The sequence below is a fragment of the Drosophila takahashii genome, chromosome X, assembly GCF_030179915.1.
Source record: "Drosophila takahashii strain IR98-3 E-12201 chromosome X, DtakHiC1v2, whole genome shotgun sequence".
NCBI lineage: Eukaryota > Metazoa > Arthropoda > Insecta > Diptera > Drosophilidae > Drosophila > Drosophila takahashii.
In genome coordinates, this window is record NC_091683.1 from 5,481,032 (window position 1) to 5,504,224 (window position 23,193).

A 23,193-nucleotide genomic window follows, 5' to 3' on the forward strand; every position below is an offset into this window, starting at 1 on the left:
TCCATCGAAATCCAATCCGATTCCTTACACACACAAAAACAAGCAGATTCAGTCGGGCGTGGGACACACGGAGCTGTTGCTGACAAAGTCGAAGCCCTCGGGATCGGGTATCTCGATGAGGGACTTGCTGTCCATCCCGCCCAGCGGCGGCAGCATGGGAGTAGCTAATTGAGGCTGAGGTGGAGGAGGAGCTGCAACCGGAGGAGCTGCAAGCGGAGGAGCCGCCGTGGAGGTCATGCTGCTGCTGGGCTGCGAGTACTTGCGCACCCAGTCGTTGGGATGCATCTTCTTCTTGTGGTTGTGCATGTTGGCGTGCGACTTAAAGGTGCGCGTGCAGAACTGGCACTGATACAAATCGATGCCCGTGTGGGTGGCCATGTGCTCCTGGAAGAGAAACGAAAGGATTAACTGGAATTAGAAAGGCTGTGCCTTCAACTCACTGCCAACGCCCTTGGCAACTTGAACTCCTTGTCGCAGAGACTGCACTTGTGCCGCTTGGCGGAGTGATGGTACCGCATGTGGCTGCTGAGTGCGGCACGGGATGACTTCTCTGCATTGCAGAGCAGGCATCGGTACTTGGTGTCGCCGTCGCGGTCATCGTGGCGCGCCAGATGCTTGCGCAGGCTACGCTCGTCCCGCAGCCAGCGGCCGCACAGGGTACACTGCACCTCCGCCACGGGCCCATCGGGATGCAGGGCCTTCTTGTGGATGAGAAAGTTCGCCTTGCTGCGGAAATGCGTGCCGCAGATGTCGCAAATGATGGGCGTAAAGTCGGCCGCATGCATGCGCTTAACATGGGCGCTCAGCTCGAATTTGGTGCGGAATCTGTGCGGGGGAGAGGGTACAAAATTAGAGGAGCAGGAAGATTATAGCTCTACTCACGTCTTGCCGCAGGTGTCGCACACCTCGGGCCGCTCGGTGCCCTTGTGGCCCTTCAAATGCATCGTCAGCAGGAACTTCTTGGCGAAGCGCGCCTCGCAGATGGCGCACTGATGGACGAGCTCCTGCTGCTGCGAATGGAAGCGCAGCATGTGCATCACCTGGCTGTTGCGATTGAGGAAATTCTTGCGGCAGCTCTGGCAACTGAAGTACTGCGGATCCTTGTGGCAGTGCAGATGATCGACATACAGCGTGCGCTTCTTGTACCGATTATTGCAGCACTTCACATAACCAGTGCAGTCGTGCTCCACGCGAAAGTGGCGCTTGAGATCGTTGAAATCCTCCAAGGGAGCGGCGCAAATGGCGCAGTCCAGCTTCACATTGGCGGCTATATAGTCGTCCATCTCCTTGATGCTGCTGCGCTTCACGGGCGCCTCGCTGTCGTCGTCGGCGGTTACAAGTTTCTTGGTCTTGGGACGGCCGCGTTTGCCGCGCGGCTTTGGCTGCTCGTCGGGGGATGGCGATGCCGCCTCATCTTCCTCCTCCTCCTCCTCCTCATCATCCTCCTCCTCCTCGCGCTTAATCTCCCTCAGCCTGGCCCGCGATTCCCTTAAAGAGAGCTCCTTGTTCTGCTGCTTGCGCTTCTCGTACTTCCTTTTGATGATCTGATGAGGCTGCAGTGGCGTCTTGCGCGGCCTGCCCCTGGGTCTCGGCCTCACCGGGTCCAGCTGGGGCTCCTCCTCATCATCCTCATCCTCATTCTCATCCTCCAGCTGCATTTCCGGCTCGAAGGTGTCCCCATACTCGCTATCCTTCTCATCGCCCGCCGACAGAGCGTCGATTACTGGCTCGCATAGTATATGATCCTTGATGTCGTCGCCCTCGTAGCTCAGCTTCGGCTCGATGGGCGACTCCGTGTTCCAGACAACCAAAGCGGGCTCTGGAAGCTCCGGGAGCTCCGTCTTCAGCTGCAGCGAGCGGTGCAGCGAACGCTGCTTGTCGGCCACCATGGAGCAGAAGAGCTCGATCTCGGTCAGCTGCCGACAGCAGCGGTTGCACAGGCACGTGGACACCGCATCGTTGGCCGCCAGCTGGAGGGGATTGGGTTTATATTTCGGATTATAATAAGGATGTAAGGATGGATACTCACCACCAGCTGCAGATGTCGCTCGATCAGCTCCGCCAGCCGGCGCAGCGCCGGTTGCGCCGCCGTGGGGTCCGGGTCGAAAATGGGCACCCCGTGCTCAGCATCCTCCAGGCAGAGTCGGCATATCATCTCATAAAAGGACACCAAAGGACAAAAATCGCAAATCGAATCGGGTTAAATTAAATGCAGCTGTTTTTGAGTTTTTTTTTTGAAGAGTTGTTGTCCAGGGCGTTGCCGGACTGGCAACAGAAGCTGCCAGCGTAGCGGGAAAAAAGCTAAAAAATATAGCTAGAGAATTTGTCAAGATTTTTTTTTTTAACAATTAAAAAATAAATAATCGTTAGTTGAGATTATTATTTTAAAAAGACTACTGATATATTTTGTTTTAAACGTAACAAATAACGTTATTTTTACTCTTGTAGACAAATTAACTGTTATTTGTTAAATTGTTAATTAAAGGTAAATTGTTGATTAACACTTGTACAAATCTCAGTAGGTCTTTTAAAAGAAAAATCTCAAATAACGATTACTTACGGTCCCTGCTTATTATTCAAAGAAGCGTTTATTGTACATATGGAAGTGTTTTGAAATTTATTAAAATCGTTTTCAGATTTGGAAACAGTGGCGAAACGGTTGTGTGACATTCGAAATTACTTTTTTTATAGCGCTGTGACTATCTAAGACACTTCTGGGATATTTAAGGCACAGCGGCTGAAAGCTTCTCTTGATTTTCAAACAAGACCGGTTTAAGATCCATTTCCTCGTCGCTAAGGGATGGCTGACGCATGGGCTTCGGCGGCGTTTGGGGCTTTGGCCTCAAGCTGTGATCCTTGAGGACCAGCAGATCCGATTCGGATTCGTTCAGGACATCCAAGCTGGACAAGGTCTTGTCTCCCAGGACCTCGTCGATGGTATCAGATAGGCTGGCCATCTGCTTGCGCTTCTCCTTCAACTGCCTCTTGGCTATCGCATCGTTGACGAGATCCTCGATGCTGGGCGTGATCTGCAGGGCAGGACGATGCCCACGGGACAGGATGCAGCTATCCGCCACGGCCATCAGCTGGCCCAGGGCAGAGCTCACCAGTTGACCCACTAGATCACCGGTCGCCAAAGCGACATGGGTTAGGACCTGGTCGAAGGAGAACTCGTTGTGGCTGAAGAACGATCGCAGGAGCTCCTCGTAGATCACCTCATTGCCGCCGCCCACAGTGGGCAGCAGCCAGAGCAGGAAGAGCAGCTTGATCTCGTTCAGAAACGGAATGAATGCCACTAGACTCGCTGTCAGAAAATCGAAGACCACAAAGACCCCATAGACGATCCAGTAGGACATCCAGAGACGGAGTTCCCCCTCGTTGCTCTTCTGACCGTTAAGGATCTTGTAGGACGCGAATGCGGGATAAAAGCAGCCCACGAGGAGGGTAAGCAGACGTACTATGTTCGCATAAAGCATTGTTTTTAATTTTGGGGTACTTTCTAATTTTGGATTTTGTGGAAAATGAAGTTATGTTTCTAGTTTTCAATTTGGTAAATGGATCATGCGGGCAAACAAAAATTTGACAAAGATACTATGCCTGCTTTATTTTTTTTTAAATTTAAAAATTATCAAAAAGCTGAATATTTAAGAAAACTTTTTAAAATATATAAATTTTCAAAACCCACTTTCCTTGACCCAAAAAAAAGCCAAAATGGCGATAAATAGCTAGATAGAACCAGAGCAGTGTTGGAAAGCGCACGGTTAGCGGATTTGAAAAAGCGACGCGATGGAGCCAAACCAAAGTAGCCCAGGAAAAACCCCAAAAACCTTCGTGAGCCGGTTGTCTCTGTTCGGAAATGCGGCCAACGCGACCGCGGGCGACATGTCCTGCAGCGATGTGTCCGACATTGAGCTCCAGGATGTGCCCGCCACGCTGGAGGCCACCCTGAAGCCGCGACCCTACGAGGTTAGCACCTTGTTTAACATCGACCTGGACGAAAGTGAGTGGTTTCCCGATCCAAATATATATATATATATATTATAATCATTAATCTTTAGTTTGGGGCGCCCGCACGCAGGAGGATGAGGTGCAGCAGTACGGGAAGCGCGGCCAGGCGGAGCAGCAGAGATTCGTGGACTTTGTGATGCAGGCGTATATGGAGACGGGTGGCCAGGAGGTGAGCTACCAGCCCAGCAAGGAGCAGCAGCGCCACCTCGACGAGGGGCCCAATTTGCAGAACTTCGTGCGCGGCTCCCTGGCCTTCATCAATGCCGCCATCCGATTTCAGGCGGAGCACGAGGACATGATGGAGCTGCAGGCCAATCTGGAGGATCAGTTGCGGTTCATGCGGAACGCCCTGATCAACAACGCAATGCATGAGAATCTGGCCGCCGGTCCGCGATGATCTTATGATGATCCTATGGCATAATAGGTTTTTACCTCAGTATATAAGTAGTAAGTAATTTAAGATGAAACAGTGAACCATTTTCCATTATTACCCCTATAAATTTGGCTAAAATTGAAAGCTTGTTGATTAAACATCGTATCCCAGCTATATCATGATTTATAATCTAAGCAATAACCGATAATTTAAGATGAAACAATGAACCATTTACCCTTATTACCCCTTGATTAAGCTCTATAAATTAGGCTAAGATTGATACATGATATCCTAGCTATAACCTGATTTATAATCTAAGCAATAACCGATGATCTTTTGATGATCCTATGCCATAATAAGTAATACATTTTGCCTGAGTGCATAAGTAGTAAGTAATTTAAGCAGAAAAACGGAGCTATTTTCCATTATTACCCATTAGTAAGCATGAAGTTGTTCTTAAGCTGATCAAATCGAAAGCTTGTTGATTAAAGATCGTATCCCATCTATAACCTGATTTATAATCTTGAAAGAACAACATTTGCCTGTATGTAAACTCGAGTTAACAAAGGTTTTTAGCTAGTCTTCTCAGGCATTCGGGTGTTTAATCAAAAAGTGTGTGTTTGTGAGCTGCTCATTCCTTGTTCCAGGCGGCCAGGTACTTCATGAGGTCCGTGAGGCTCTCGAAGTCGGTGCGGCTGGCGGGCGGTTCGTCCTTGGTGATCCTGGGCAGTGCGTTGCCCATCTTGAGCCGGAACTCCTGGAACTTTAGATGAAATTGGGTAAATTAGAAGCTACCCTGTAACTGGGGAAACTTTATCCTTACATCTTTGGCTCCCGAGAGCTTCCAGAAGCCGTAGCAAAAGGCGCCGGTGCCCGCGACGGCGTACAGAGTGCCCCAGCCGAGTGCCCGCAGGGCCAGAGTGGCGCCCTCGTCCATCAGGATCATTCCTTGCCTGGTTCCAGCCTGCTGGAGGACCTTGCTGTCCGTCTTCTTCGCGGTGGCCAGCGTGCGGGAGAACCCGAACAGAGCGGACACGCCGCCGACCAGGCCCAGAAAGGCGGCGGCTGCAAAGTGGAGGAGGAGGTGTACTCCAGTCAGTGGAAATCAGTGGGGCAGGACAACAACCCACCCTGGATGCGGAACTTGCGCTCCTTCTCGGCCGCCACTGCATCCGCGTTGGTGCCGGCCTCGCTCATCGTCCCACTGCTTCTTCCGGCTGCTTCTGCGATCTATTATTTGTCGTAATTACCCAAAGCGGAGCGCACTGCACAGCTGATCGCTTGACCGCTTGACCGGCCGGTATTTCGCAGCACTGCCACCGGCGTTGGCCAACACTAAACATAGAGGGAGTTGCCACTTTGTGGATTTTTAGCTATTTTTCAGATACTTAATTATTAATTAGGTAATAATTTACATTTATTTATTAATCTATGCCAATTGAATTCCAAGCGAATATTCAGTCTCTGAATTTGAAATATTTTATTTTGTTTCTCCCCTACATTAATTCACTACTTTGTTTTTTTTTGTTATATTGTTTCTCCCCTACATTAATTCACTACTTTATTAAGCAAATTGAATGAATTCACTTCCTCTATGTTGCTTTTAAATTTAAATCTTAAGTTAGCTACTAGTCAATAGTTTTGTAAAGCCAACCAGAGTCTATGCCAATTAAATTCCAGCTGAAAAATAATATTCAGTGCTTAATTCACTTGCTCTAGTTTATTATAAATGTTAATCCCAAGTTAAGCTTTGTACTCAACCCAACAAAAAGTCGTCCAAAACAAAGAACTTCATATGAAAAACAACGTCAAAAAATTGTGTTTCATATGAAGTTTTCGTTTTGGACGACTTTTTGTTGGGTTGAGTACTAGCCCTTAGCTTTGTATAAATAAATATTTAAATAAATAAGTAACTTCACCTGCCTAGCCATTAACCAGCTAGTTTAGCTGGCTAGCTAGTTAGCTAGACTTACAACCACCTGGCAACCCTGAACAGCATGACCGTACTCGCCAGTGGTATTTCCGACACTTTTCGGTCGCGTTGTCCGCGTTTTCACGTCGCATCGCGCTAGAAAAAAGGGAAATTCGCACTCGCAACCGCCTGTAGAGAGACCGAATGTTGTAGAATGCACAGCAGCAGACAGTGATTGTTTACCCAGTCTTGTTTTCGCCCACGCCCCGCCGATCCGTGCCGTGCAATCTCTCCTTCTCCCCCCTCGGCGGCCCCCCGAATCGCACGAGGTGAAAAGTGTGACGACGCAGCAGAAAGCAGCCCCACTTTCTGGGATCTCGAGTCGCCAGTGGTTCTGCCTCCAATTCCGATCTCCTAGTGGCCATTGGCCAGTGACCAGTGACCAGGATGAGCACCACCACGGACTCGAAGGCGCCGCTGCGCCAGGTGAAGCGCGTACAGTTCGGCATTTTGTCACCTGATGAAATTGTAAGTGCAGCTCAGTTTAGTTCAGTTCGCCTCCCTCCGACGCCATATTGAAAAAACTGAAAAACGATTGAAAATTTTGTAAACCAGAATGCGAATGCAAAAAAATTGGCAATCGCCCACAACAAACGCGCATCTCCGTGGAATAGATGCAAATAAATGTATATTATTGACTGTACTGTTGACTGTTTTTAGTTGCCCTTTGTGAGGGATTTCCAGGAATTTCAAAGGATCATGATTTGGGAAAAATATTATGAAAATACATAATCTAGAATCTAGAATACTCTATAAAATTCTTGACTAAAAAAACGGGAAGTAGCTAAAATCACCCAGAACGAATTGATATAGAAATCTTAAAAAACTTAAAATTAAAAGGGGATTGTTAGGATCATTAAACCGTAATTCCTCTACATTCTCTAGATATACATAGATGAAATATATATAGATGTAAATCAGTTTTATATTCCTGAAATTACCTTCCATATACAGGACATTCCAAAATACGATAATCAGATTTAGTGGATTTATTATCATGCGGATTTATTATAAAAAGATTTGTAAAAAACTCCTAAATACCTTTTTTTACTGGGCAAAACCCATACACTAGTAATATTATCAACATAAATGTTGGTAAATTCGTACCCGAAGTATTAAATGCAATCTTAGGATAGAGAACAAGTAATCACAATTTTCTTGTTTACTTATCATACCATTATCAAGTAATAATTATCAAACAAAAGTTGTTTCTTTATGTATTTGGGGAAAAACAATTCCTATATACTATCTAGAAATGTTTAATTTCAACTCACAAACTATTTGATTTCAAATATCTTTCTCCAAAGACCACTTTCTAGAAATGTATATATATTAAATATATTTCTCTGTACCATTTATCTTACATAATAAACAACTAATGACTAAAGAAAATGAAATCGATAGTTTTAAGATCATAACAAAATGAACATCCTATGGAGTTTTTTATCTGGTATCTTCATCCAGAACTTAGTTATGAAGAAGCGACCTAATAAATGCAATTTGTATACTTATAAATGCCCTTAATTCCTAGAAATCTACATGCCGGTCTGTGAAGGACTCACGAAACTCTTATTCCGATTAAAGAAAAGGAAATCGATAGTTTCAAGATCATAATCCCTTCAAAATGATCTTAAATCATAGAAATCTATGAATGGCTCAAAAAAGATCATAACAAGATTACCTTTCTATGGAGTTTTTAATCTGATATCTTGATCATAAACTCAGTTATGAAGAAGCGACCAAAAAAACATATCAAAAGTGAAATTTTTCCCTTTCAAAACGATCTTAAATCATAGAAATCGACATGCCGACCTGTGAATTACTCACGAAACTCTTTTTTTCCGCTTTCAGCGCCGCATGTCCGTCACCGAGGGTGGCGTCCAGTTCGCGGAAACGATGGAGGGCGGCCGACCGAAGCTGGGCGGCCTGATGGATCCCCGCCAGGGCGTCATCGACAGGACGTCGCGGTGCCAGACGTGCGCCGGCAACATGACCGAATGCCCCGGCCACTTTGGGCACATCGATCTGGCCAAGCCGGTGTTCCACATCGGTTTCATCACCAAGACAATCAAGATTCTGCGCTGCGTTTGCTTCTACTGCTCCAAGATGCTCGTCTCGCCCCACAATCCCAAGATCAAGGAGATTGTGATGAAGTCCAAGGGACAGCCGCGCAAGCGATTGGCTTACGTCTACGATTTGTGCAAGGGCAAGACGATTTGCGAGGGCGGTGAGGACATGGATCTGACCAAGGAGAACCAGCAGCCGGATCCGAACAAGAAACCCGGTCACGGCGGCTGCGGTCACTATCAGCCTTCGATTCGACGCACTGGACTCGATCTCACCGCAGAATGGAAGCATCCCAATGAGGATTCGCAGGAGAAGAAGATTGTGGTGTCGGCGGAGAGGGTTTGGGAGATCCTCAAGCACATCACCGACGAGGAGTGCTTTATTCTGGGAATGGACCCCAAATACGCCCGTCCCGATTGGATGATCGTCACCGTGCTGCCTGTTCCCCCATTGGCCGTTCGTCCGGCGGTCGTGATGTTTGGTGCGGCCAAGAATCAGGACGATTTGACCCACAAGCTATCGGACATCATCAAGGCGAACAATGAGCTGCGCAAGAACGAGGCCAGCGGAGCAGCGGCGCATGTTATACAGGAGAACATCAAGATGCTGCAGTTCCATGTGGCCACGCTGGTCGACAACGATATGCCCGGCATGCCGAGGGCCATGCAAAAGTCGGGGAAACCCCTAAAAGCCATCAAGGCGCGTCTCAAGGGCAAGGAGGGCAGAATTCGTGGCAATTTGATGGGCAAACGTGTCGATTTCTCCGCCCGCACAGTCATCACACCCGATCCCAATTTGCGCATCGATCAGGTGGGCGTTCCACGCTCCATTGCCCAGAATCTGACCTTCCCCGAGCTGGTCACCCCCTTCAATATCGATCGCATGCAGGAGTTGGTTCGCCGAGGCAATTCCCAATACCCAGGAGCCAAGTACATTGTGCGCGACAATGGAGAGCGCATCGATCTGCGCTTCCATCCCAAATCCTCGGATCTACATCTGCAGTGCGGCTACAAGGTGGAGCGGCATTTGCGTGACGACGATCTGGTCATTTTCAATCGCCAGCCGACGCTGCACAAGATGAGTATGATGGGGCACAGGGTGAAGGTGCTGCCCTGGTCGACGTTTCGCATGAACCTCTCCTGTACATCGCCCTACAATGCGGATTTCGACGGTGACGAGATGAATCTCCATGTGCCGCAGTCCATGGAAACGCGCGCCGAGGTGGAGAATATTCACATCACCCCCAGGCAGATTATTACGCCGCAGGCAAACAAACCCGTCATGGGCATCGTGCAAGACACCCTGACGGCGGTGCGAAAGATGACCAAGAGGGATGTCTTTATCACAAGGGAGCAGGTGATGAATCTACTGATGTTCCTGCCTACATGGGATGGCAAAATGCCGCAACCGTGCATTCTAAAACCACGTCCCTTGTGGACCGGCAAGCAGATCTTCTCGCTGATCATCCCCGGCAACGTGAACATGATACGCACGCACTCCACGCATCCCGACGAGGAGGATGACGGGCCGTACAAGTGGATCTCGCCCGGCGACACCAAGGTAATGGTCGAGCACGGTGAACTTATCATGGGAATTCTTTGCAAAAAGACGCTGGGAACCTCGGCGGGATCGCTGCTGCATATTTGCTTCCTTGAATTGGGACACGATATAGCCGGTCGGTTCTACGGCAACATTCAGACCGTGATCAACAATTGGCTGCTGCTCGAGGGGCACAGCATTGGTATCGGTGACACCATTGCCGATCCGCAGACCTACAACGAGATCCAGCAGGCCATCAAGAAGGCCAAGGACGATGTGATAAACGTCATCCAGAAGGCCCACAACATGGAACTCGAGCCCACGCCTGGTAATACGCTGCGCCAGACATTCGAGAACAAGGTGAACCGCATCCTGAACGATGCTCGTGACAAAACCGGTGGCTCGGCCAAGAAATCCCTCACCGAATACAACAATCTAAAGGCCATGGTGGTGTCCGGATCCAAGGGATCCAACATTAATATCTCACAGGTGGGTTGATAACCAAGAGCACTGGATGAATTATTGAATGAATTAATTTGGAAGTTTTTGTTTTATATTTTTGAGTTTAATTAATTAGAATTTTTAGTTTAATAGACTTGAATGAATTTAAGTTTTGAGTTTAATATAATTAAATTTTAATGTTGAGTGTAATAGAATTAAATTTTAATGTTGAGTGTAATAGAATTGAATGAATTTGAATTTTGAGTTTAATCGAATAATGGCATGAATTTCGAAATAATTCAAATGACAATTTCTTTTGAAGAAGATAGGTCCATAATTTTCTAATTAAATCTGCGTGAATTTTATTTACTATGCAGTTAACATTGATTTGTTAAAAATTTTCCACTTTAATTTGCATTTTGAGTTTAATAGAATGAATTAATGTCTTTTAAAGAAAAAAGTGCCATAATTTTGTGGTTAAATCTGCCTGAATTTTATTTACTAAGCAGTTAACATTGATTTATTAAAAATGTTCCACTCTTTGTTCTTAAAAGAAAACACAAAAAAATTCTGGCAAATTAAAAAAATTCATAAAAATTCTGACAAATTTAAAAAAAAATCATAAAAATTGTGGCAAATTCAAAAAATGCATAAAAATTCTGACATATTCAAAAAATTCAAATTTAATTCGAAATGAATTAGAAAAACATTCAATTTCACATAGAATTGAATTGAACAAATCAGTAATATAAATTCACGCAGTTCTCTATTAATTATACACTTGATTCACAATCCCCTTGAACATGGTACCTAACCAACTCTCTTCTCCAGGTCATTGCCTGTGTGGGCCAGCAGAACGTGGAGGGCAAGCGGATCCCGTACGGCTTCCGCAAGCGCACTCTTCCCCACTTCATCAAGGACGATTATGGTCCGGAGTCGCGTGGCTTCGTGGAGAACTCGTATCTGGCCGGCCTAACGCCCTCGGAGTTCTATTTCCACGCTATGGGCGGTCGCGAGGGTCTCATTGATACCGCTGTAAAGACAGCCGAAACTGGCTACATTCAGCGACGTCTCATCAAAGCTATGGAGTCGGTGATGGTCAACTATGACGGCACGGTGCGTAATTCGGTGGGCCAGCTGATTCAGCTGCGTTACGGCGAGGATGGTCTCTGCGGCGAGTTGGTCGAGTTCCAGAACATGCCAACGGTCAAGCTATCGAACAAGGCTTTCGAGAAGCGCTTCAAGTTCGACTGGAGCAACGAGCGATATATGCGAAAGGTTTTCACCGACGACGTGATCAAAGAGATGACCGACAGCAGCGATGCCATCCAGGAATTGGAGGCCGAATGGGATCGCCTAGTCGCCGATCGCGATAGTTTGCGACAAATCTTTCCCAACGGCGATTCAAAGGTTGTGCTGCCTTGCAATCTGCAAAGGATGATTTGGAATGTACAGAAGATCTTTCACATCAACAAGCGACTGCCCACGGATCTCTCGCCCATGCGGGTGATCAAGGGAGTCAAGGGATTGCTTGAACGATGCGTTATTGTAACTGGCAACGATCGCATATCGAAGCAGGCGAATGAGAATGCCACGCTGCTGTTTCAGTGCCTAATTCGCTCGACTCTTTGCACGAAATATGTGTCCGAGGAGTTCCGCTTGTCGGCCGAGGCTTTTGAGTGGCTTATTGGAGAGATCGAGACGCGTTTCCAGCAAGCGCAGGCAAATCCCGGCGAGATGGTGGGCGCCTTGGCCGCCCAGAGTTTGGGCGAGCCCGCCACTCAGATGACACTGAATACCTTCCATTTTGCCGGTGTGTCGTCGAAGAACGTGACATTGGGAGTGCCGCGTCTCAAGGAGATTATCAATATCTCCAAGAAGCCCAAGGCGCCGTCGCTAACCGTTTTCCTAACGGGCGGTGCTGCTCGCGATGCGGAGAAGGCCAAGAATGTGCTGTGCCGGCTGGAGCATACGACGCTGCGCAAGGTGACTGCGAATACGGCTATTTACTACGATCCAGATCCGCAGAGAACGGTGATTTCGGAGGATCAGGAGTTTGTGAACGTGTACTACGAAATGCCCGACTTTGATCCCACACGCATCTCGCCCTGGCTGCTGCGCATCGAGTTGGATCGCAAGCGGATGACGGACAAGAAGCTGACCATGGAGCAGATTGCCGAGAAGATCAACGTGGGCTTTGGCGAGGATCTCAATTGCATATTCAATGATGACAATGCGGATAAGCTGGTGCTGCGCATCAGGATCATGAACAACGAGGAGAACAAGTTCCAGGATGAGGATGAGGCGGTGGATAAGATGGAGGACGACATGTTCCTGCGCTGCATCGAGGCCAATATGCTTTCGGATATGACACTGCAGGGCATCGAGGCGATTGGCAAGGTGTACATGCATTTGCCGCAAACCGACAGCAAGAAACGCATCGTGATAACGGAAACGGGCGAGTTTAAGGCGATTGGCGAGTGGCTGCTCGAAACGGACGGCACGTCGATGATGAAAGTGCTCTCCGAACGCGACGTCGATCCCATTCGCACCTCGTCCAACGATATCTGCGAGATCTTCCAGGTGCTGGGCATCGAGGCGGTGCGCAAGTCGGTCGAGAAGGAGATGAATGCGGTGCTGCAGTTCTACGGCCTGTACGTGAACTATCGCCACTTGGCTCTGTTGTGCGATGTGATGACCGCCAAGGGCCATCTGATGGCCATCACGCGTCATGGTATCAATAGGCAGGACACTGGTGCCCTCATGAGATGCTCCTTTGAGGAGACGGTGGATGTGCTGATGGATGCCGCCGCCCATGCCGAAACGGATCCCATGAGAGGCGTTTCGGAGAACATTATCATGGGTCAGCTGCCCAAAATGGGCACCGGCTGCTTCGATCTGCTGCTGGATGCCGAGAAGTGCCGCTTCGGCATCGAGATACCGAACACACTGGGCAGCAGCATGCTGGGCGGCGCCGCCATGTTCATCGGCGGCGGCTCCACGCCGAGCATGACGCCACCGATGACGCCGTGGGTCAACTGCAACACGCCGCGCTACTTCTCGCCACCGGGACATGGTAAGTGTATCTTATATTTCACTGATTCACCTGACTAAGACTCTCCCTCTCTTTCCTTTTTGTGTTTTTTGAACTACAGTAAGTGCGATGACACCTGGCGGACCCAGTTTCTCGCCCTCGGCGGCCTCGGATGCCTCTGGCATGTCGCCCAGCTGGTCGCCAGCCCATCCGGGCTCCTCGCCCAGTTCACCGGGCCCCTCGATGTCGCCCTACTTCCCGGCCTCGCCCAGCGTTTCGCCCTCTTACTCGCCAACGAGTCCGAATTATACGGCCTCGTCGCCTGGCGGAGCGTCACCGAATTACTCGCCCTCGAGTCCCAACTACTCGCCGACATCGCCGCTTTATGCGGCTGCAAGTCCGCGTTACGCCTCGACGACGCCCAACTTCAATCCCCAGTCGACGGGCTATTCGCCTTCTTCGTCGGGCTACTCGCCCACGTCCCCTGTTTACTCGCCCACACCGCAGTTCCAGTCGAGTCCGTCGTTTGCGGGCAGCGGCAGCAACTTGTACTCGCCGGGCAATGCGTACTCGCCCAGCTCGTCCAATTACTCACCCAACTCGCCATCCTATTCGCCGACATCACCGTCCTACTCGCCGTCGAGTCCCTCGTACTCGCCCACGTCGCCTTGCTACTCGCCCACATCGCCTTCGTACTCGCCAACGAGTCCGAACTACACGCCCGTCACGCCCTCGTACTCGCCGACCAGTCCGAACTACTCGGCGTCGCCGCATTACTCCCCAGCCTCGCCGGCCTACTCGCAGACGGGGGTAAAGTACTCGCCGACATCGCCCACGTACTCGCCGCCCTCACCGTCGTACGATGGCTCGCCGGGATCACCGCAATACACGCCGGGATCGCCGCAGTACTCGCCGGCCTCGCCCAAGTACTCGCCGACCTCGCCACTGTACTCGCCCAGCTCGCCGCAGCACTCGCCGTCGAACCAGTACAGTCCCACTGGATCGACGTACTCGGCGACGAGTCCGCGGTACTCGCCGAACATGTCCATCTACTCGCCGAGCAGCACCAAGTACTCGCCCACCTCACCGACCTACACGCCGACGGCCCGCAACTACTCGCCCACATCGCCTATGTACTCGCCGACGGCGCCATCGCACTACAGTCCAACGAGTCCGGCCTACTCGCCCAGCAGTCCCACGTTCGAGGAGAGCGACGACTGAGGAAGGGAGGACGGGGGCAGCTCCCCCGGCACGTCGCGATCCCCGGGGCGGTCGAGTCGTAGTTAAGATCGACCATGTAGAGGGGAAAAAGGGTGAATTTAATGATATAAAGTCCGCTGATAGGTCACTTCTATAGAGGATCACTTTGTGCAGAACTCGCAATGGTTATTAGTTTTAGTTTCTCAAGAACCGTAAATTATTGAAAACTCTTCAAGCCTATTTTTCCAATTAGTAAATGCACAAATTTATTCAAAAGTGAAATGCAATTGTTTACCAACCTGTAGATCCTATTCACTCTTTTACAACGGACTTTTATTTTTTTTTACATCTCTATTTTTTATTTGGCCTAAAGTTAGTAGCAAGACCCTAGTTAATAAGTATTGAGGAGCCACGGAATGGGATAGATAACTCATGAGCGGAACACCAAACACACAATATATGTAGCGTTTTCCATATATCATATATTTTTATAATTAACCGGCTTAGTTGATTTCGCCAGCAAAATGTTATCGCCCACACCACCCAAAAGTTATGTCTGCGGCCAGAAAAGTTTCGTAACTACGTATATAAGTATAAGACCGCAGGCATGCATATATAATATCTATATAATCCATATATATATTTGTATGACCAAAACCGAAAACTTTTTGTAAAATATGACACAAGAAAAAAAAACACGTAGAAAAATATTAAATAAAAGCCAAAAAAAATTACTCAAACTCGGGAGTTTATTTAATTTCTCTTTTGGGGCGTTACCTGTTTTAATCGGTATATACACTGATCGGCATAATTATTTTGACAGAACTTAAAGTTAAATCTACTCATATTTTGAACTTATAATAGAAACATTTTGGCACCTTAGAAAGAGCACTTCAATTCAGTTTTAATGACACAACAATGTTCTTAACCCTTTGAAAAGTTACAAAATTAGACAATTTATTGTGAAGTTCAAAATTTAAACTTTTTTTCCTGCAAAAGAAAAATTTCTAAATATTTTTCCTTGTATTTTTTATGATTTTTTGAAAATAGCTTAAAATTAAAATTTTAGCCGCTTTTTTCTTCTTTTCATACAAAATTTTACTGAGATTGTTCCATTTAGTGTCTGAAAATATTGAATATTTTAAACAGAGTTTTTCAAAGATTGAGTATACTTTTGTATACATTTTAAAATGTAATTAAAAATGCTGAAAAATAACACTTCGTTAAAAGAAATTTCTCTGGAATTTAAATAACTATCTAAGTAGTTTGGAGTTTGTTTCATTTAGTCACATATTTCATTGTTATCCACTCGCTCAATCCCCTCCAGATTGCGCTCATCGTCTTCGCTCTCCTCGCTTCTTTCCTGCACCTCGATCTTTGGCTTTACATAGCCGTAATCCTCCAGAGAACGGAGCAGCCGGCTCTGCGTCATCCTTCTATGTTGCTCCATCTTGCCGAACATATCGTGATTGGGTTTGAGGAATCGGTACTCGCTGAATGCCAGTGGATCTGCGACGGCCAGCGCCTTGGTCACGCTGATGTAAACGGTGCGTCCGCGGATGTGGTGACGCAGTGAGGTGTACGGGAATCTCAGGGTGAGCAGGAATTGCTGAATCAGTTGTGAGCTTTTCGAGGTGGCTCTGAAGATTATCTGTGCTTGGATCAGTTGAACCCGGTACTCGTAGTCATCTTCCGGCAGGGACACCTGCAGTTCCAAGGTGCTAATGGTCTGGTAGTAGCTCACCGAGGGTCGCACCACGTTCGGTGGCTGTTGGGAGGGTATCTCAATCTGCTCCTGGAAATGGTCAGGTGGTGGGGCAACCTTTACGCTGCTTTTCTTTGGTTTGCGTTTATTGCTGCTCTCACCGCTTATCACTTGCTTGAGAAACTCCACTGGCTGGGCTTCTATTTGTTGGCCATCCTTTGAGGACTCCTTCTGATCCTCCAGCTGCAAGCGGCTGCAGTTCATCATGCACTCGTACAGCTGGGAAAGGTGGTCTTCTTTGGACTGAGGCTGTGCATCCTGATTACTGGCTGTGATTACTTCTTTGGTCTCGCTGCAGTTTCTTTGCTTTAGCTCCTGCTTTAGCTGGTTCTCCCTTCCCGACTCCAGAGCCACCTGTGCCAAGCGTTGACACCTGAGGCTCAAGAGGGGCTTCTCCTGGGGCTGCTCCTCCTTCTCCTCCTTTTGCAACTCATCCTCCTCTCTTTTGGTTAAGAGTTCCCCGAAAAAATCCTTAACCATTTCCGCAGCCCGCTCACATCTCTTGGCCAGCGTGGCTTTAACCAGATGCTGCGCCAGGCTGAGCTGCCTTAGATGCACCCTGAACTGATCCGCATACACCATGGCCACCAAATCCCGTACGAACAGAGTGCCGGCGGCGGAGAACTGCACTTTGGCCTGCAGGAAGTGTTCCTTGGGCAGTTGACCGAGTGTATATTTGACATTCCTGCCATCCTCCTCCGTCCAGCTGCGTTCGCCGTTGTAAGGAATCATCCCAAGCAACCGCAGATCGCAGGCCAGCGGTGGCTCCTGCTGCAGTGCCTCCGGGCATTCGTACAGATCTCCGCAAGTGCTCGTAAAGATTCGCGTGTCGACATCGAGGGCTTGTAATTCCACTTGCAAATCGGATTCCACAATATTCACGTTCTTTATGGGCGGCACCTTGAGAATCCGAACCCTTTCCTGAGTAAACGACGTGTGGTACATGCAGATGGCGCCCACTAGAGGTGGCCAGTAGCGTGGCGGCTCCTTGTGCCGCATCAGCTGCATGCGCATCTCCTGCACCGCCGGATAGGGCAGCTCCTGCCAGTTGCCCGGCTGCTCCAGCGGCAAATGTTCCAGCAGGCGGACGCAAAGGTGCGTGGGCGAGTAGACCTGCACCAGTTGAAGCTTTACATCTCCGCTGGTGGGCAGATGACTATCTGGTCCATCGAACTTACCCACATGATGGCGTTCCACGCAGCAGGGATCGTAGCACTGGCCCAGCCTTAAAATCTGGCTGCACAGGCTGCTCCGATTGCAGCACTTGGCCTGGGCCAGCTCCTTGCGTATCCGCTTGGCCAGGGAAAGGATGGTGGGATCCACCTCCTGGTGCAGCTGCAGGAAGTCCACCAGACGCGGCAGCTCCCGGTGGTTGTTGTCGTCGAGGAGTACTAAAGAATGCAGAGGAGCAGCCTTCCTTTCCGCCAAAGTATTTCCCAGATTATCAGCCACCATGAGGTGACGCATCTTGAACTTGCTCCACGACGTGCTCATGCTAAAGTGGATCAAGCTATGCGCATTCCGGATGATCAGCTCCGGGCAGTCGTCCGTGCAGAGGAGGATTACACCGCCTCCCCTTTTGGCGGCCTGCCAGCGATGCAGCTCCTCGCGAACCTGGAGATCTGACGTCTGATAGTAGGGCAGGCAGTTGTAGCCCCGATCCTCGAGAGCTGCCACCAGGCGCTGCATGTCCCCATCGTCGCTGCAGAAGATCACCGTGCGGTTGGCCTCCGGCGGACACTCCAGCAGCATTTGCAGCACTCCATTCACCTTGGCGGCCGCGCGGAGCAGCGAGATCCTTATGCGAGTGCCGCCGTACAGAGCGGCCTCCAGTATATCACCAAAAATTAGAGCCGGGTGATCATTGACCGCCTTTAGCTTAACCATAAGCTCGGGATTATACGACTGGGAGACCATCACCCGCTGCGGCGAGTGGCTGAGCGGCAGAATCTCGGCGAGAACCTGCTCGGCATTGGCCAACTGCTCCTGGGACATCAAATCCACGTCGTCGTAGACCACAAACTGCAGGCAGGGGAAGCGCATGAGGCCAGGAGCTTCATGGTAGAACCAATTCAGCTGGGTTGGAGTAACCACCAGGCAGCCGACGCCGTTGAGCAGCCGCTGAAAGAACTCCGAGCTCCTGGTGGAGGGAACATTCAGGGTCAGCGTCAGCCAATCCTCCTTGTGCGCCTTGCGCAGCAGGGCGTGGCACATGGCGCTCACCTGGCGGACGCGCCGAAGATCGGGCACCAGGATGAGAGCCCTAGGACCGTACTGATTGGGTGGCCAATCCCCCGGCAGGCTCCTAATCTCGGCCAGCGCCTTGCAAACGGCATGGCAAACAACTGGCACGTAGGCGAAAGTGCGTCCACTGCCAGGAGCACCCACAATCATGGCTCCATGGCCAGCTCCTCCGGCCAAATGGGGCCACGTGTAGCTCTGCAGGCGGAGCAGCCGGTTGAGGCCCAGCTTCCGCATCATCTCCAGGATGTGAGGGAGCAGGGAGACCTCCCCGAACCGGCGAACCGGATGCAGTTCGCACCTGGCGTGGGCCACCACATATTCGGAGCAGTTGGTGGCCACCAGTGGCCGGATGGCGTCCTGCCTGCTGTACGCGTCGCCCACCTCGTAGTCCTTCGTGCCGCTGCTCCTGCTGCTCCTGCTCGACGTGGAGGAGCTGGAGCCGGTGCTCCAGGTCTGATCGAAGTTCTCCATAATCTCCGCCAGCTTTTCGTCGCTGAGGTTCAGCATTTTTGAACTGGAAAATGGGTAAAAGATTCGTTCTAGAAAATCAGCCTGGAAGCTGGAGGCCTGCTATCGATATCGATAAGCTTTCAAATATCTTTTGAGGCAATCGAAAGTGCAGTTGCACCGGGAAATATATATATAAAAATAAAAAAATGTCTAATTAAAAAAAAAAGTAATACTTTCTACCAAGTAATAATTTCATTTTTTTTTTCTTGTTCAAATAAGCTTGCTATTCGAACTCAATGTGACTAGTGCTTAACACATATAAGTGTAAACTTTCTGCGCTAGGATAATAATATTAATAATAAATAATAATAAAAATAGATAAATTAAATTAAAATGGAAAGTGTTTTACCAAATTAATTTAAAATAAAAGCTTTTTTGTAGTCTTTCAAAGTGCCGTTTTATTTATTTTTGATGCTAACCAAAAATTATTTTCAGTGTACGCCGATAGATCGATAAATAGTGCACGTGGCAGGAAAGCTAACTGTTAAACCGCCAATCGTTGATCGAGTTTTACAGGTTTTACAAGTTTTTCTAGATTTCTAATTGCTCTCAAGGATTCGAGAGCCAGTGCGGCCACTCCTGGATCTCGTTGTACAGCGTTAGTCCGGGACTCTGGGTGCTGATCACCTGGGAGCCCGCGATCAGGGCGTAATCCTCGCTCAGCTCCCCCTGCTGGACGCCGCAGGCCAGGAGACTCTTGGCCGCCTGCAGAGCGGCGTCCGTTGGAAGTTTATCTGCCGGGAATCGAGGTTATATAGTGCTTAACCTGGAAGATGGAGCAGGAGCCGAACTTACCCACAAAGTTACCGATAAAGGCGATTCCCGTGCCGTTGCCATTGTAGCCGTAGGTGTGGGCTCCCCGCAGTCCCCAGCCGGTGCCCTCGTAAACGATGCCATCGCTGCCGATCAGGAAGCTAAAAGAGATCACCGGTTAGGTAGGTTCCATTAGTATTGGTATTACTAGAACCCTGGCCTATAAACTTAAAATGTTGCATTCGCTTTCTGGGAAATACCTATTTATCACCCTTGTACTTTGAAAAACTTTCTGAAACCAGAAATCTGAGTGATATTGTAAGTAAATGTAAGCCCATAAGATCGTACTATATCATATCATATATCTTTATGTGTAGATCTTACTATATTATGTCATATATCTTTATATATGTAGGTCGGTCTATATCATATCATATATTATTATTTGTAGATTATTATTATTATTACTATTATTATTATTATTACTATTATTATTAGATCCCTGGCCTATAAACCAAACCTATAAACTTAAAATATTGCATTCGGTTTCTAGGAAATACCAATTTATCACCCTTGTACTTTGAAAAACTTTTAGAAACCAGAAATCGGAGTGATATAGTAATTAAATGTAACCCTATAAATGTAAATGTAGATTGTACTATATGATATCACTATATTATATCATATATCTTTTTATGTAGATCTCACTATATCACTCACTTGTAACTGATATCATTGTAATCCAGCTCGTTCTGATGATAGCTCTGCATGTTCTGCAGGATCTCGGCGCACTTGAGCAGTCCGCTGCACTCGCTGGTGACCGTGTGATGGATGACCACAAAGCGGATGGGACGCACTTGGTAGTGGAGGCCCAGCGATGGCTTGCCGCCCCATTGGCGTTTCAGCTTGATGGTCGGACAATTGGCAGCGGCTTGATGACGCGGCTTTCCGGCGGAGACGGCCACAGAGATTACCAGAAGCCCCAGAAGCGTAAGCAAGCGAGCGGGAAACATGGTGTGCTAAGATCTAATGCCGGATGAGAACTGCTCTCGGTGGCTTATCACTCGGATTTATTTGTATCACCGCCGGCGATCCGAGCTTTTGCGATTTATTGCAGAGCTTACGATCCCCACAGGGGACTCCCTGACCATCTCCCGATCTCATTAAGATCGTTCGATCCCAGCGTTCTTTGTTCGGTTCTTTTTTTTCCGTACCCACCTTCAAAGAGCGACAAGCAAAAAGTCCAAACAACCATTTAAAACAGGTTGCAAACCGATCTGTGTTGGCATTTCCGATCTCCAGATAGTGACGAATGCTTACCCAGAAGTAATAAAGGGTTTATGGATTTACGTATTACTTATAATCAACTTTAAGTCACAGATTAGCTTAGAGTCTTGGAAACAGTCCACTGATAACGGGCACTGAGAGCTTACAGCATCTTTTTCATAGAAGTAATCAACACTACAGTGTTTGAGAATATACGCAGCTTTTACGATTCGGGAACTCGTGCTAATCACGAATTATTTCAAGTTTCGGAATCATACTTTACCGACGTGAGTACGAAAAACTTTAAGTTAGGATCTTTTTTGAAATCCTGTAGTTACCTTAAGTTCCATTCGGTTGGCAGATCTTAATTATAAGGAAGAAACATATATCCTTTTTTAAATATAAAAAAAATAACTTTAATTTAGACTATACAAAAAATCAAGCTAAGAATATAAAATAGAAATAAGGGGAGTTAATTTTTTTTTAAATCCTTAACCTTAATAGTAAGATTATAACATGTCCTTAAAAGCAAAATAACCGAAAGAAACGTAATATATCAAACAATTACCCTTGTACCAAGCAAATGCACTTTGATTTACCCTTTATCTACCCCAAAACCCACTCATTTCTATAAAAACATATATAGAAACACGACTTGCATGCCGACATGTCGAACATTCATTCAAACAGTGATTAATGGAATTTATAAAATGAGAACCTAAAGTGCTAATGTGCCCCTTTTGTGGTTAATGGATAAAGAAAAGCGTATGCCTTCCTAAAATGGAAGATAAAGGTGCGTTTTTAAGGTAGGCTACATTTGTTTTGTTTATGCGAAAGGCTATTACATTTTTAGGTCAAAGACATGAAAGTAATTTTGATTTCATATAATGTATTATTTTTTTTTGAATTTCTTGAATAGAAATCCTGAAAAATATTTCTAAAAATCCGAAGGATATTATTGATATTATTTGATTGACTAATTTAACTAATTTGATATTTTATTTTAGGTAAACGGTCTCAAGCTACAATAGTCTGCATAGGATGGAGCCTCCAGCAAGATGAATAATTTCCGGAGAAGATGTACAATTATTGTACAAAAAAGCTAATATTTGACCCTCATCCGGGAGGCGTCGTTCTGATGTTCTGATGTCTCTATGCTACTATAAATTGCCCATTACTCATGGTGAGTATTTGCATGCCTTAAGGTTCTCCTCCGAAGGCGATCCGCATTGCTCAAGCATTACGCTCTGCCTTTTCGCTCGCTGTGTTTTATTGGTGTTATTGATAAAAGCTGTTTGGCTGATAACTACTGCCACCCACTGGGGTTTTGCTTCCCGACGGCATCTCCACTGGCGCTGCATTACTCATCGACCGCTCTCAAAATTTCAATGGTACACGGCAAAAAGAAAGAACTATTTTAAAAAGATATCTTTAAGTATGATGTTTAAAGCTGAATTTACATTGAGGTTTAAATGAGGTTTGATTAGATAATATAGATAGAAAAATAATTAGAAACAGATAATTAGTATCCATTACTACAGAAAATATATATTATATTTTAAAAAAGAATGTAAACTAGGATTTTTTAAAGTTGTATTTGTTTTAAAACTAATTTCTTAAGAAACAGATAATTACTATCCTTTACTACAGAAAATATCAATTATAATCTAAAATTCCCTACACAATATTTCATTTTCAAATATGTTCTGAAAATACAACAATTATGAGGTGTATTTGAAAATATATATCTTAAATACATTTTAATAATAGTGATAAAATATTTATTCTCTATAAATACCTATTTAAAATGAAATTCAGGTCAAGAATTTCATTTGACTTAGTAATAATAGTAATAAATTATGTTACTTACCAAAACTTTTCAAATTCAACACTAACTCATATTTATTTCTTGCAGTGCACTCTCTTTCGCCTTCACCCACTCTATGCACTCTCCACTCAGGTGGCGCTGAGTCAGAGGAAAAGTTTGTTGAGCTTTGATGGTCCGCAACAAACACAGCGAC

At 47.2% G+C, this 23,193-nt stretch overlaps 7 protein-coding genes across 8 annotated transcripts; 2 read left to right on the forward strand and 5 right to left on the reverse strand.

Moving 5' to 3' along the window:
- Position 1: 1 nt before the first annotated feature.
- On the reverse strand, positions 2 to 2,264 carry LOC108066949 (transcription factor grauzone). Its single transcript, XM_017155754.3, has 4 exons — positions 2,030 to 2,264; positions 883 to 1,970; positions 441 to 825; positions 2 to 384 (listed from the first exon to the last, which is right to left on the reverse strand). The coding sequence occupies exons 1-4, from the start codon at positions 2,153 to 2,155 to the stop codon at positions 49 to 51; spliced, it is 1,935 nt and encodes a 644-aa protein (XP_017011243.2). The 5' UTR covers positions 2,156 to 2,264; the 3' UTR covers positions 2 to 48.
- A 448-nt stretch (positions 2,265 to 2,712) lies between these two features.
- On the reverse strand, positions 2,713 to 3,570 carry Reepl1 (Receptor accessory protein like 1). Its single transcript, XM_017155621.3, has one exon. The coding sequence runs from the start codon at positions 3,474 to 3,476 to the stop codon at positions 2,724 to 2,726; it is 753 nt and encodes a 250-aa protein (XP_017011110.2). The 5' UTR covers positions 3,477 to 3,570; the 3' UTR covers positions 2,713 to 2,723.
- A 175-nt stretch (positions 3,571 to 3,745) lies between these two features.
- Positions 3,746 to 8,313, forward strand: Kmn1 (kinetochore Mis12-Ndc80 network component 1). 2 transcript variants are annotated; one of them, XR_011419781.1, is made up of 3 exons: positions 3,746 to 4,000; positions 4,059 to 4,455; positions 8,205 to 8,313. XR_011419781.1 is itself a non-coding variant. In XM_017155762.3 (2 exons), the coding sequence occupies exons 1-2, from the start codon at positions 3,787 to 3,789 to the stop codon at positions 4,403 to 4,405; spliced, it is 561 nt and encodes a 186-aa protein (XP_017011251.2). In that variant the 5' UTR covers positions 3,746 to 3,786; the 3' UTR covers positions 4,406 to 4,682. The 2 variants fall into 2 exon arrangements, 1 of the variants encoding a protein (XP_017011251.2); XM_017155762.3 differs by lacking the exon at positions 8,205 to 8,313 and having other exon boundaries at positions 4,059 to 4,682.
- LOC108066956 (transmembrane protein 242) lies at positions 4,951 to 5,694 on the reverse strand. Its single transcript, XM_017155763.3, has 3 exons — positions 5,512 to 5,694; positions 5,205 to 5,446; positions 4,951 to 5,144 (listed from the first exon to the last, which is right to left on the reverse strand). Exons 1-3 carry the CDS (start codon positions 5,576 to 5,578, stop codon positions 5,013 to 5,015), a joined length of 441 nt encoding a protein of 146 aa, XP_017011252.1. The 5' UTR covers positions 5,579 to 5,694; the 3' UTR covers positions 4,951 to 5,012.
- Positions 6,387 to 14,780, forward strand: Polr2A (RNA polymerase II subunit RpII215). The gene is made up of 4 exons (XM_017155674.3): positions 6,387 to 6,821; positions 8,205 to 10,448; positions 11,232 to 13,476; positions 13,556 to 14,780. Exons 1-4 carry the CDS (start codon positions 6,741 to 6,743, stop codon positions 14,653 to 14,655), a joined length of 5,670 nt encoding a protein of 1,889 aa, XP_017011163.1. The 5' UTR covers positions 6,387 to 6,740; the 3' UTR covers positions 14,656 to 14,780.
- A 614-nt stretch (positions 14,781 to 15,394) lies between these two features.
- BoYb (Brother of Yb) lies at positions 15,395 to 19,224 on the reverse strand. Its single transcript, XM_070219080.1, has one exon. The coding sequence runs from the start codon at positions 19,148 to 19,150 to the stop codon at positions 15,917 to 15,919; it is 3,234 nt and encodes a 1,077-aa protein (XP_070075181.1). The 5' UTR covers positions 19,151 to 19,224; the 3' UTR covers positions 15,395 to 15,916.
- Positions 19,225 to 19,558: 334 nt separating this feature from the next.
- Positions 19,559 to 23,168, reverse strand: PGRP-SA (Peptidoglycan recognition protein SA). Its single transcript, XM_017155676.3, has 4 exons — positions 23,043 to 23,168; positions 20,627 to 21,221; positions 19,949 to 20,067; positions 19,559 to 19,887 (listed from the first exon to the last, which is right to left on the reverse strand). Exons 2-4 carry the CDS (start codon positions 20,917 to 20,919, stop codon positions 19,703 to 19,705), a joined length of 597 nt encoding a protein of 198 aa, XP_017011165.2. The 5' UTR covers positions 20,920 to 21,221; positions 23,043 to 23,168; the 3' UTR covers positions 19,559 to 19,702.
- Between the last annotated feature and the right edge of the window lie 25 nt (positions 23,169 to 23,193).

Coding starts and splice junctions, on each gene's coding strand:
- LOC108066949 (XM_017155754.3), bottom strand. CDS start 2,155: ATGATATGCCGACTCTGCCTGGAGGATGCTGAGCACGGGGTGCCCATT. Junction 1,971..2,029: donor AGCGACATCTGCAGCTGGTG/GTGAGTATCCAT, acceptor AATCCCCTCCAG/CTGGCGGCCAACGATGCGGT. Junction 826..882: donor TGCGACACCTGCGGCAAGAC/GTGAGTAGAGCT, acceptor TCCCCCGCACAG/ATTCCGCACCAAATTCGAGC.
- Reepl1 (XM_017155621.3), bottom strand. CDS start 3,476: ATGCTTTATGCGAACATAGTACGTCTGCTTACCCTCCTCGTGGGCTGC.
- Kmn1 (XM_017155762.3), top strand. CDS start 3,787: ATGGAGCCAAACCAAAGTAGCCCAGGAAAAACCCCAAAAACCTTCGTG. Junction 4,001..4,058: donor TAACATCGACCTGGACGAAA/GTGAGTGGTTTC, acceptor ATTAATCTTTAG/TTTGGGGCGCCCGCACGCAG.
- LOC108066956 (XM_017155763.3), bottom strand. CDS start 5,578: ATGAGCGAGGCCGGCACCAACGCGGATGCAGTGGCGGCCGAGAAGGAG. Junction 5,447..5,511: donor GCGCAAGTTCCGCATCCAGG/GTGGGTTGTTGT, acceptor TCCACTTTGCAG/CCGCCGCCTTTCTGGGCCTG. Junction 5,145..5,204: donor AGCTCTCGGGAGCCAAAGAT/GTAAGGATAAAG, acceptor TTTCATCTAAAG/TTCCAGGAGTTCCGGCTCAA.
- Polr2A (XM_017155674.3), top strand. CDS start 6,741: ATGAGCACCACCACGGACTCGAAGGCGCCGCTGCGCCAGGTGAAGCGC. Junction 6,822..8,204: donor TTTTGTCACCTGATGAAATT/GTAAGTGCAGCT, acceptor TTCCGCTTTCAG/CGCCGCATGTCCGTCACCGA. Junction 10,449..11,231: donor CCAACATTAATATCTCACAG/GTGGGTTGATAA, acceptor TCTCTTCTCCAG/GTCATTGCCTGTGTGGGCCA.
- BoYb (XM_070219080.1), bottom strand. CDS start 19,150: ATGCTGAACCTCAGCGACGAAAAGCTGGCGGAGATTATGGAGAACTTC.
- PGRP-SA (XM_017155676.3), bottom strand. CDS start 20,919: ATGTTTCCCGCTCGCTTGCTTACGCTTCTGGGGCTTCTGGTAATCTCT. Junction 20,068..20,626: donor TACAATGATATCAGTTACAA/GTGAGTGATATA, acceptor GATCTCTTTTAG/CTTCCTGATCGGCAGCGATG. Junction 19,888..19,948: donor CTTTATCGGTAACTTTGTGG/GTAAGTTCGGCT, acceptor GATTCCCGGCAG/ATAAACTTCCAACGGACGCC.